General features: G+C 38.2%; 1 protein-coding gene across 2 annotated transcripts in view; it reads right to left on the reverse strand.

The window, feature by feature from the left end:
- The window catches only part of LOC127624016 (endoglin-like), a 60,627-nt gene that overhangs the window by 12,683 nt on the left and 35,370 nt on the right, over window positions 1-12,574 (reverse strand). For both annotated transcript variants that reach the window (XM_052098614.1, XM_052098623.1), the window contains exons 4-7: window positions 9,512-9,634; window positions 1,313-1,496; window positions 1,014-1,173; window positions 89-194 (exon numbers count right to left, since the gene is read on the reverse strand). In XM_052098614.1, coding sequence (XP_051954574.1) covers window positions 89-194; window positions 1,014-1,173; window positions 1,313-1,496; window positions 9,512-9,634 — 573 coding nt within the window. The remainder of the gene's footprint in view (window positions 1-88; window positions 195-1,013; window positions 1,174-1,312; window positions 1,497-9,511; window positions 9,635-12,574) is intronic.

Here is a 12,574-nt window from a genome sequence, read left to right on the forward strand (position 1 = left end):
AAGTTCATATTAGAAGCAGAAGTGTACACTATGCCCATGATTGTATTAGTTCGGTACTCAAATGAATTTAAGATCATACAGTTCTCACCAGTAATCTGATTTCATGATTTGTATGGATTTTCCACTGAGTGTCCGGTGGACCTCTCAAGACCACTTTGTCACAAGACTCGCTTGACAAATGCACAGACACGTTCCTGAAAGAAAGTATATTTGATATATTAAAATAATGCAAATTATTAATGCAAAGCACTACACTGAAAAATCAGATTCTTAAGACCACATCCACACTCCTTTTGTCATCGTTTCGCAAAGTATAACGTTCTGGAGGCCGTTTCTGAAAGTCTTATGGGGTGCTCCCAAACCCTGGGTACGGCCATTCATGTGGACGTCAATTTGACACGTGCCACCTTCCTAAACATCGTTGCAGACCAGATACACCGCTTCATGGGAACGGTATTCCCTGATGGCAGTGGCCTCTTTCAGCAGGATAATGCGCCCTGCCACACTGCACACATTGTTCAGGAATGGTTTGAGGAACATGATGAAGAGTTCAAGGTGTTGCCGTGCCTTCCAAATTCCACAGATCTCATTCTGATTGAGCATCTATGGGATGTGCTGGACCAACAAGTCCAATCCATGGCAGCTCCATCTTGCAACTTACAGGACATGAAATATCTGTTGCTAATGTCTTGGTGCCAGATACCACAGGACAACTTCAGAGGTCTTGTAGAGTCAATGCCTCAGCGGGTTGGTGCTGTTTTGGTGGCACGCGGAGGACCAACAGCATATTAGGCAGGTGATCATAATGTTTTGGTTCATCAGTGTTTGGGACAACAGTTATAAGCACTTCAGAAAAGGGTAAACTTGTTCTGTCCATTTCAATCACATTTGGCATTTCATTACCTCTCAAGTATTCTATTAACAAATTAATCTCCATTGCGTTTGGATCAGTCAATATGAGCCCACTTTGAACATTTTATAGAACAAATCTACGTATCTAGTATTGGACATACCTTATTCTGACATCATCTGGAATATTGATAATGTGCAGTTTTTCTCCAGGATGCTCATTATAACATGATTTCAGATCACTAGATGATGTGTTCAGCTCAATCAGGGTTTTTTTTGATGGTAGCTCCAGCTGCAGGTCACAACTGGTGGGTAGATGTGAATCTAGAAAGATGTTGGTCTTTCACTCTTTAAGTACAATTTTAAAATATTTTAGATCTTTGATAATGTATCTTATGAGTCGAATATATCAATGCAAGTGAAGACCAGAGTGCTGACATTTGTATTTAGAGAATGATCTTACCTTTTATCCTTGTGAAAGTGATGGTCATGGGGTCTCGCACTGTGGTAAATGATGTGACCCCTGTAAACTCATCTGTTGCCCATTTCAGAAGTCCAGAATCTCCCTCTGCAGATGTGGCGACCTGTTTCTGTACAGGTTCAACAGTAGTTGGTCGTATAAACTTTATTGAGGTTCCATTTGTAACCTGTAAAATATATGGATAGAATTTCCTTTTAGGATAAGAACTGGTAAAACAACACAAGCGAGATTTTCCACAAAGAAGCCTTTGTTTTTGTGGTGTAGTTTAAAGCTGGTTCGAGCCCCAAAAGGATCAAGCTATGAGCCATCACTATTCTGCCAATAATCTGCACTTTAACACAATATGATGTATTGAACAATAAAAACCACTTGACTTGACTTGAAATAATCTAGTCATAATATGTTGGTGATTTCATTGCTGAACACCTGTACAATGAACTTTACTAACAGGTTAAATACCTCACTTTATCACTATATCCACAACATAAATGTAATATTACAACTTACATCTGCACAGACAATGATGTCAAGGAACAGGTGAAACTAAATTACACGTTAGTCAGAATGCGTCATTTCCGTTGTGAATATGTAGTTTGCTTAAAAATGTGCTACATGTTAACGCAGTATCCTAAACTGTCTAAGCGTGAGGAATTCACAACAGAGTCACTACTAAAAAGTTGATAATACTTCAGTATATTAATGATATGCTATTTGTAAGGTATTCATTATTTATATATTAAGAATGTATAATATAAGTATAAATTGGATGCTTGTACATTTAAAAAAATATTTGAATATTTGGTCAAAGTTTGGTTTGCTACAATTTCTTAAAAAATATATATATATATTTTGTAAATAATCTATGTTCTTTTTGTCAAACTAAAATGATATACCATTTCAGTCACAGTAAAATGAAAGAATATGACTTATACTGACTAAATGTATAGGACATGTTCATCAAAAATGAGGATAAATATGCTTTCTGTAGATTAAAGTGTGTTTTAGACAATTCATTATTTGCTGCAGAGAGCATAAAACCATCAAAAGATACATTTAGAAACCAAATTTGTCAATATTTCCTATTCAGCCTATGTCATGGTAATAATTTAGCATATTTTGGGGATTATGCTGTTCATGGAGATAATAATACATTTCAACATGAAGGACATTTTTGTTACTTTTGTATAATAAAGAATTCTGTCACTATGATATGTCTGCATTTTATAACAAATGTAAAATCTGGGTCTTTAAACAAATTGAGAGCCACTGTCCTAAACGAATATTTCGTTTTGTGCTAAATTACATATGCCTCTAACAATCTCTTGAATCTTTCATAACACTTTCATAACATCTTCTTGGCTCTGTTCAAGGCTAGTGATTATGGAGGAAGTGTCGGACACTTGCTTCTAGAATTCCTAGATGGCAGTGTTTGACCTTTACCCTGAGATGAATGAGACTGTGTTGAAGTTCAAGCATGTCACCGTATTCGCAAATCAGTGTGGAAACTAACCCCCTGTCTGTCTGTTTCTTCTACCCAGACAAGCGCTTGAAAATAAATGTTTATTATAGTAAAATGATTATCTACGGTATTACACAACCCCATTGGAGCCACAGTCTTTCTTCTTCTTCCTGGTGGGGGATTGTAAATGAGAGATACAGTGTATATAGTGCTATTATATTTATACATACATATATATATATATATATATATATATGCATATTGTATTTATATAAGCAGTGTAGATAGCAGAACACGAACACAGAGTAAAAGCAAAACAATGGATGTAGAACAGCAATATGACAAATAGAACATTGTTCTCCAAAAGTACTTTTAGACTTTCTGTACTTTTTTATACCACTAATAAGCAAAATAATGAAACTGATCATGTTGACATCGAGTATACAGACGTCTGATTTCCTTGCTTTCAATGGAAGCACACAAGATGCTCTTTGGATGATTCTAACTTGCTCTATTATATATATATATATATATCTAAAAAAAAAAATCTGGGAATGCCCTATATTTGAGATTGCCCCCAACGTTTCAAACAATCCCATCCTTATCATGAAAAAGTAACCTTGAAAGTGTGCAGACTACATATATTGCATGATAATATTTCAATACTGCAACATACAGAGAACCATGTATGAGCTTCTATACCAAGAGGAGAACTAGTCAACAGATCTCATAAGCAGTCAGTGGTCTTTGTGGAAGGAATACCTCTGGTTGATTAGATTGTTTTATGAGTAAGGGTTTTAGAATAATGGAAATACAGAGACAGGATGCTTTGTAGACAAAAACCAATAAAAGAACACAATGGAGATAAGGAGGGAGTCAGAGGAAATGTAGACTTGTCTTAGATGGGTGATGTGACACATCAAAACCTCAGGAAGCCGCTTGACCGACAACAACTAGATCACGAGAAATTTCTTTTTTGATTCACTCTGTAAGAGCGGCTCACCCCACCAATGCCTCTACTCTGAGTTCAGGCCGTGAGCCTTTACATGGAAAATAGGTTGTGATAAACAGATGAAACTCAGTGGCCAATTTATTAGGTACACTTATGCCAGGGGTGCGCAATCCTGTTCCTGGAGACCTACCTTTCTGCAGAGTTTACCTCCAAATTGAATCAAACACACCTGAACAGCTAATCAAAGTTTGCACAGTGCAGTGCTGGGGTTCTGCAGGCCCAGGATTGAGAACCACTACCTGGCCATATCATTTATACATGGTGTTTATTTATAGTTCACCTACCTCTAAACCTGATCATAAACTTAACCCTACCCCTAAACCTAAAGGCTGGCTACATTGTGAATTTGGAGACAGGAATGCAAAATACAAACAACTGCTCTCAGTTACTGAAACTTAAAGTGTTGTTGACCAGCTGAAATATCCACAAGGTGGGGCAAAAAGCTAATTGTACTTTTAGTTGTAAATTATGTAACAGTCAACAGGAATGAATATTTTATTATCTCTATACCCTAACCGAAACTAAAACCCAAACCTAACCATCAGTAGAGTAAACATGTAAATTTATAGTGGAAATTCAACTTACGATTTGCGCACACAATTGCTTGTGAATATGATTTCTTCCTGGTTTCCATGGGACCCGATTCCATATGTCGGAGTGAACAGTAAGAAAGGTGCAAGGACGCACAAATAAATACCCATCGTTCTTTACATCTGGCACAACAGTAAAAATTCACATTTCACCATTGCATGCATGTTGAATTATTAGGATTTATTATGAATACACTAATAAATGAAGTTTCAACAACATAACAGCAAGTGCTTCGAGATTATGCGCCTGTGCATAGATGACACTCGGAAGGGAAGCTTAGCCAAGGACATTCACTTTTACAATTACATCTTGCTTCGATTCCTCCATCATCGTTTCCTTTCCTAGCATCTTTTTCTAGCATCCTAAGGAGGTGGCGCTGGAATGTAAGGAAAGGAAGCAAGAAAAAGGAGGAAGGATGTACAATTTTAGAAGTTAAAAGCACCCCATATCTTGGAGTGAACGTGATTACATACTGCTTTCCATGGGACCAGAACCCATGTCTATGAGATTGAGCTCAGTCACCCCACAGGGAAAGTGGAACACATTTGAACGGATGGAAAAATGTCTGATGGGAGACAGTGCTTGTCAGATTTTCAGCAGATTTGCTTGATTTCAGGGTACATGAACATGTCAAAGCATCATGTCGATTTCTTTTGTGATCATGTTGAAACCTAACCCTAAACTTAGAAGGCAAATCCGACTCTTGTGAGACTTTCCCAGATCAAGGTTCCCTTCCAGACACAACCCTACTTCCTTAAATCAAGGCTATTGTAACGAGGCAGGAGAGGAATGAGGATCTAAATGCAGCTTTAATGACACAAAAGATAAACTAAGTAACTCAGAATATAAAGAAACAAAACACAAGGAACCAAGTGCAGCACATAACAACACATGCAAAGACTGACAAAGAAACCAGGGGAAACAAGGGCTTACATACACAATGGAAACCAAAGGACACCTGAGGAAACAATCAGGATGAACCAATCATGAAATAAAACTATAAAGGACTACAAAACTAACACAGGAAACAGGAACAGGGAACTCTAGACAAAACAGGGAATACATGACAGCTATTCAGCTCTTGTCCCGGAGGGTCACCATCCTGCAGAGTTTAGTTGCTATCCTGCTCTTGCACACCTTTTGGTCATTTTCAAGAAATCCTGAAGACCTTCAAAAGCTGGTTAAGGTGTATTTTATTAGGGTTGGATCTAAACTCTACAGGATGCTGATCCTCCAGGAATGGATTTCAATATCCCTGCATCAAATAATTTGGTCCATGTTGGCTTCATAGCATCATACAGTTACTGTTGATTTGTTGTTTGCACATTTGTATGGGGACTCTGCTGTTCCACCATCTTCCAAAAGTGCCCTATTAGATGCGAATAGGAGTGAACAGAATGAATTGCCTTGATGCACAGTGTCAGCAACAAGACTCAGGTAGGCTGTAGTCTAAAAAAAATCAAATCAAATGTATGTCAAGAAAAGATACCACACAACATTTTACTACCAGCAGACTGAACCATTGACACAAGACAGCATAGGTCCATTAACTAATGTCGTTTACACCAAATTCTCATCCTACCATCTAGATGTCGCAATAGAGAATCATCGTTTTTGGTGAGACTGTGCACACTGTTTCCTGTTCTTTGGTGACAGGAGTGGAACCCGATATGGTCTTCTTCTATTGTAGATTATCCACTTGAAGTTTTGATGTGTTGTGCATTCAGAGATACTCACTGTTGTAGCATGTTATTGTTTCAGTTTATGCCACCTTCCTATCAGATTGAAACTGATCATTCTCCTTTGAACCTTTCGCAATAACTAGCCATTTTCGCTAACAGAATTGCCGCTCACTGGATTAAGTATTTTTTAAGCACCGTACTTCAGAGATTGTTTTGCACGAAAATACCAGGAAATCAGCAGACGCCGCAAACGGCAAACCTCCTGACACAAACAATTATTCCATGGTCACATTTCACATTCCATCCTCGCATGCTATATTATATTGAGTTGCTGTCACCTAATAAGATATTTGTAAATGCAGGCAGATGTACTGTATTAAAGCTGAAATCTGTATCTTTCTGTCAAAAAAAATTTCTCCTATCCCAGCTCAATATGCAGAGGCAACTGTATGTAAGCCACTCATAGGTTGATTTCCCCAAAAACTGTAGACACTGTCTCTTTGGTTCGCTATAAAAATTGAGCAGCCCGTCCAGCCTGACAAAACAACTCTGACTCAACCACTGCCATGAGTTTGGGACTGGACTATCTGTTTGTTGGACAGCAGATGAGGGAAGTGTAAAAAAAGCTGGTTGAAACAAGGTCTATGTTTGCAATTCTGTTTGATGACGCTAGTGCTGCAGAAATTACACAATGCTGCTTTAATAAAGAAGCCAACGAGGGTTGAATTCTCACAGCAGGAAGAGTTTCATGAAAGAAAAAAACAACTTAGACAGAGAGACTGTTGAGATTGTAAAACGCATTTTCTTCTGCGTTCATAGAAGCTTATTCTGCCTTAAACACTGTTCATGTCATTGGTTAAGCAGCTTAGAAACTAGCAATAAAAGACAGAATTGAGAAAGCAATGACTGTCACATTTTGAATAGCTGCAAACAAGGTTTTCTAGTGCTGAAGATATGAACACGGTGAATGGAAGATTACAGTATTTTGTTAAACCCAATTGTTCAAGCAGTCAGAACAATCCATTACTGGAAACACTGATCTATTATTTACTCGAGAAGAAGAAATATTGTACAATAATGTAGTTTCTCTTTTTGATGTCTTGACATGAACATCCGTTTGCCATTGCACTGCATTTGATATTATATTCAAACCTAATGTCAGGGTTGCTTGCCAAGCAAACACTTGCCTAGTGCCAAATGCAAATAAAAACTGGTTCCTGGTGTGAAAGAATTTTGATAATAACCATTTTACTAATAACTTCATTAGGAACTGCAACATTATGCATGAATTATATCTCAAGATTCTCAAGTCTTACCCTCACTGATGTCAACATGTTGAATGCAGGATAAATGGACAGGAGCAAAGACCTGAGTGACTTTGACAAGGGCCAAATTGTTATGGTCAGATGACTGGGTAAGAGCATCTCTGAAATGGCAAGGCTTGTGGGGTCCTCCCGGTCAGCAGTGGTGAGTACCAATGGACAGAGGTCCGAGGAGTCCGAGGAGGGCTAATACTAAAAACAAACTACAAACCGGCGACAGGGTATTGGGCGACCAATGATCATCGATGCGCGAGGGCAACAAAGGCTATCCCATCTGGTCTGAACCGACAGAAGGTCTACTGTGGCACAAGTCATGGAAACTTTTAATGATGGTTACGTGAGGAATGTGTCACAATCACTGCATCACATCCTGCTGCATATGGGGCTGCGTAGCCACAGACTGCTCAGAGTGCCCATGATGACCACTTTCCATCGTCGAAAGTGCCTACAATGGGCACGCAAGCTTCGGAACTAGACCTTAGAACAAGGTCACCTGGTCCGATGAGTCCCGTTTACCTTCACATGTATATGTATGTGTGTGCCATTTACCTGGGGAAGTGATGGCACCAGGATGCACTGTGGGAAGACAACAAGCGTTGTCTGTGGGAGTGTGATGATCTGGGCAATGTACTGCTGGTTAACACTGGGTACGACCATTCATGTGGACTTCAATTTGACACGTGCCACCTACCTAAACATTGTTGCAGACCAGGCACACCCCTTCATGGCAATGGCATTCCCTGATGATGGAGGCCTCTTTCAGCAGGATACACTCCACACATTGTTCGGAATTGGTTTGAGGAACATGATGAAGAGTTCCAGGTGTTGCCCTGACCTTCAAATTCCACAGATCTCATTCAGATTGAGCTTCTTTGGATGTGCTGGACCAACAAGTCAGATCCACGGCAGATCCACCTCGCAACTTACAAGAATTGAAGGATCTGCTGCTAATGTCTTGGTGACAGATACCACAGGACACCTTCAGGGTCCATGCCTCGGCAGGTCAGCATTGTTTTGGTAGCACACGGAGGATCAACAACATATTAGGCAGGTGGTCATAATATTTCGGCTCATCAGCGTATGTATTGCTGGTACATTTTGGTCAATTATTACTTGTGCTTATTTTCACCATAGTTAAAAATGGCAAAAAGATCATTTTAAACCCTGCCTGACGAATTGTTTGAGATGGTGTTTGTCTTTGTGCAGGTTAATCACATGCTCTTGAGTGAACATATAGTGATTTATTCACAGTGCTGTTCTGAATAACTGTGAGTGAGTGTTGTTAGAAATGGTGTGTTTCTTTACCAAATCTGACTGTCTCTCTCAGATAAGAGTACTCAGACAAGACAATTCCAGATGAACAGCAGATGCTGTTTCTCCACTCTTCATCTCCCTCCAGCCATCAAATTATCCCAACAGAACACACTACATATTTAATATTTTGGCTCTGAATTCAGTCGCATATGGGCTGGGTCTACATTTTCCTCCTTCCAAGGAAATAAACGTTCATTCCCTCTCTGTTTACACTTGTATCAAGAGTCCATTGTTCTTTCAGCAATCTAATAAAGGTTAACAAGATTCAATGGTGAAAAAAACACACATTCTTGAACACTGCGCTGCTTGTTTCATACTGGGCTTTTTGTTGTTTTCCAGTGTTCTGTCATATCCATATTTTACACTAGTTAAGTCCGTTTGCAAATTCTCATAGGGATCACAGGCTAAACAAACAAGGTTAATTGCATCTCATACGGGGCTGAAATTGAGCATCTGTAACCTTGTTTTTTTTTGGTCATGCAGCTGGCAACAGCTCCCACGTGCCAAACAAATTGTTCCACTCTTAAATATAGATGTGGTTATAACTATCTTTCTATTGCCAGTTAGTGAAGGAAGGTAGATCTGGATACATCCTTTTGCAAAATATGACATTTGTTCTTACTTTTAACAGCGTGTAGGTTTTGTAACAATGTTCCTGCACTAGTAGTCAATTATTAATATATTTAATCACGATTAATCACATTGTTTTTCATAGTTAATCACAGATTTTAAAAGTGCAGAAATGTAACTTTATACATACTACATACTTTATACTAAAAACATTTTGTGTCCAGTACTTACATAAAGGATTACTGATGGATTATCAGAAAGCAAGACATGGAAGTCTTGTGTGCTGGGGGAGGTGATGATCAGAATGGAGGGGTTTGCTCCAGTTAAGTTGAGGTTGAATATTGGATTCGTTCCCTGTCAAAAAAAAAAGACAAAAGAAGAAGTTAAATATTTAATGTTTGTGAGACCGTATACATACATCTATTATTCGCAGTGAAAAGTGTGTAATAGAAAAGAAATCACAGACACTTGTTTGTGGTTTTTGCTTTTGCTCATAGAGTGATATGAACAAACAGTACAACAACAATCACTTTTATTCACTTTCAAGAGTATAAACACCTGAAGAGTATAAACACCTACTTTTCGCCTTGTTCCTCACACAACGCTGATCTTAAAGGACCACACACTCACACAGTGACTTTATCGCTTGATGTCGCTAGTCTCTGTACTGTGAAGTCGCCAGTGGGCGTTCCTACTGCTGTCACTCTAATGTTACCGGTGGACTGCACGTCTGGCCATGTCTTTTGAAAACTTCATTATAGATATATAATAATGCATTTAGCCTATTTAGCCTATTGTTTTATTATATCCATGTATGTGGTCACAGATGAATCATATAGGACAGTGAAATCGCTCACAGAACTTTAACTTCTCTGTCTTGCCTGCACTCGACTCCATTATGGAGATGGATGATGTGAGCTCCACTACAAAGTCTTTGCTCCTATTGGTCATTGCTCCCAAAAGTCGCTCTTCATTTACAAAGTTAAACTTTTCTCAACTTTGTCATGTTGCTTGCCGTGCCCACATCCATGCATTTTGGGTGACTTGTTTGAAGCAGTAGAATGCTAAAGACAGCATAATTAGGCCTGAACCATATTGAGATTTGGGTAACACTTAACAAAAAGGTTCCATTAATCATTAACATTAGTTAATGCATTAGATATCTGATATTAGATATATGAACTAACAATGATCAATAATTTATTCATCTTTGTTGATACTGTATTAGTTAATACAAATACAATTGTTCATTGTTGGTTCATGTTAGTTCATTAGATTTAAAAATGTTTTCTATATGTTGAAATTAACTTTTACCAAGATTAATAAATGCTGTAAAATTATTGTTTATGGTTAGTTCATTAAAATGAAACCCTCAGCTTTCTAATGACACTTCGATTGAGCTTCTAGTCCACTCAGAGGTTAAGATAGTCAATGAAACAACAAAGATGGTGCTTGAACTGAAAATTAGACTGAATGTCTATGGACAAACACACCTAAAATACATTAGAGCGCCACCTATATTTCAGATCTGTGTATTGTGATGGAATGTCCATCCATCCATCTTCAACCGCTTATCCGAAGTCGGGTCGCGGGGGCAGCTGCTCCAGCAGGGGGCCCCAAAGTTCCCTATTTGATGGAACGTAATGGAGAATATTGGAATAAATGAGATGTTTCAAGGTGAGTTTGAGTGAACAGAACCAGAATGACATGTTTACAAAGTTAGGGCAAAAAAATACAAATTTCTGTTTATCGTAAGATTATAAACACATACAATGTTTATTATGAATAATTGGGAGTCTTTTTTAATTTTTTATTTGAGTGGTTCTCTGAACAAGGGACCAATTTATTTACAATTAGACCACAGTATGCGTGAATGGTGAGCTTTTAAATTTGAGTGTGAAAATTGTGGGTGGCACCAGAGTTTAACTAATGTTGTTAATTAATGTTAATAAATGGAACCTTTTTGTAAAGTGTCACCGCATGTATTAATCTTATTAATCTTGTTTAATGTTAATTTCAACATATAGTAATATACATTTTTTAAAACAAAAAATTATATTTGTTAATGCACTGTGAACTAACATGAACTAACAATGAATAATTTTTTTAATAAATGCTGTAAAAAATATATGGATCAATGCTAGTTCATGATACCTGATGCATTAACTAATATAAACAAATGGAAGTTTTACTGAATTAACCATTTAGTATTAAACTTGCGCTACCGACATGAATGACACGTAAAATTGTACAAATGTATCACTCACAATGTAAAAACCTAGTTCGTCTATGAGAGTCAAGTGAATCAAGTGATTGTGAATGGGTGAAAAGACAAGACGTCTTATATTCCAGAGTTTTATGTAACTTTTGTAGGATCAGTCAAACTCTAGAAACAGAGAAAAACATCATTCGGGAATGTCCCGATTGTTGTGGCACTGATAATAATTTGCATTATGTTTAGAGTTTGGTCCATATAGCAGCATATAACTGCAGTGAAACAGACACACACACACACACACACACACACACACACACACACACACAAAGAAATTCCCACAGGCATTTTCCCTGCGATCAGGAAGTGCAGAAATCAAACAGCATAAACATTTGTGTTCGTCTGGCAGCACTGTTGCTGTTTTGCAGACATACAGACGCGCTGTGGCATGAAGTGGAAGCTAAGCTGCTCTTTTCACCCAGAGTCTTACCTCACACTTCCTGCTTTACCGCGGTACCAACACACATGGATTACCATTTACAACTGAACTGAATCAGAGCTGTCAATTTTAACAAGTGCAACACGATATTGACATGCTTCTCAGCTTTCACAAACAACAACACTGAAGGATGTGATCATACGATATCTAAGATACAGTATAAATAAAAAGAAGGCTATTATATAAAATATGAATTGTGTGATTCAAAGTAATATGCAATAAACTGCAGCTTTTTACATCCAGTGAAGGAAAAACCAGCTACTCCACCATGTGGTTTATCCTGTGTATGCCTGACTGACGAACCCTCAACAAAACCAACTAACTGATGGTGACCCACTCTCAAAATGACCAGGACTGAGGTTGTTACAGCATCGGAAATTTGTGTGGTTGGACCTACAGCTCTTTACCTGTGGCTAGGAGCATAGTTTATTGTTAGTTTGCTGTGTGGACATCATTTGACTTCGCTGAGGCTGCTATATCTTTCATTTCATATATATTTTTCATTCTGTGAGGACTTTGACCACGTTTACATGCATCCTGGGTTGTGCAGAAAGCGGCGTTCTGAAACCTCATGTAAACA

Source organism: Xyrauchen texanus, chromosome 3, assembly GCF_025860055.1.
Source record: "Xyrauchen texanus isolate HMW12.3.18 chromosome 3, RBS_HiC_50CHRs, whole genome shotgun sequence".
NCBI lineage: Eukaryota > Metazoa > Chordata > Actinopteri > Cypriniformes > Catostomidae > Xyrauchen > Xyrauchen texanus.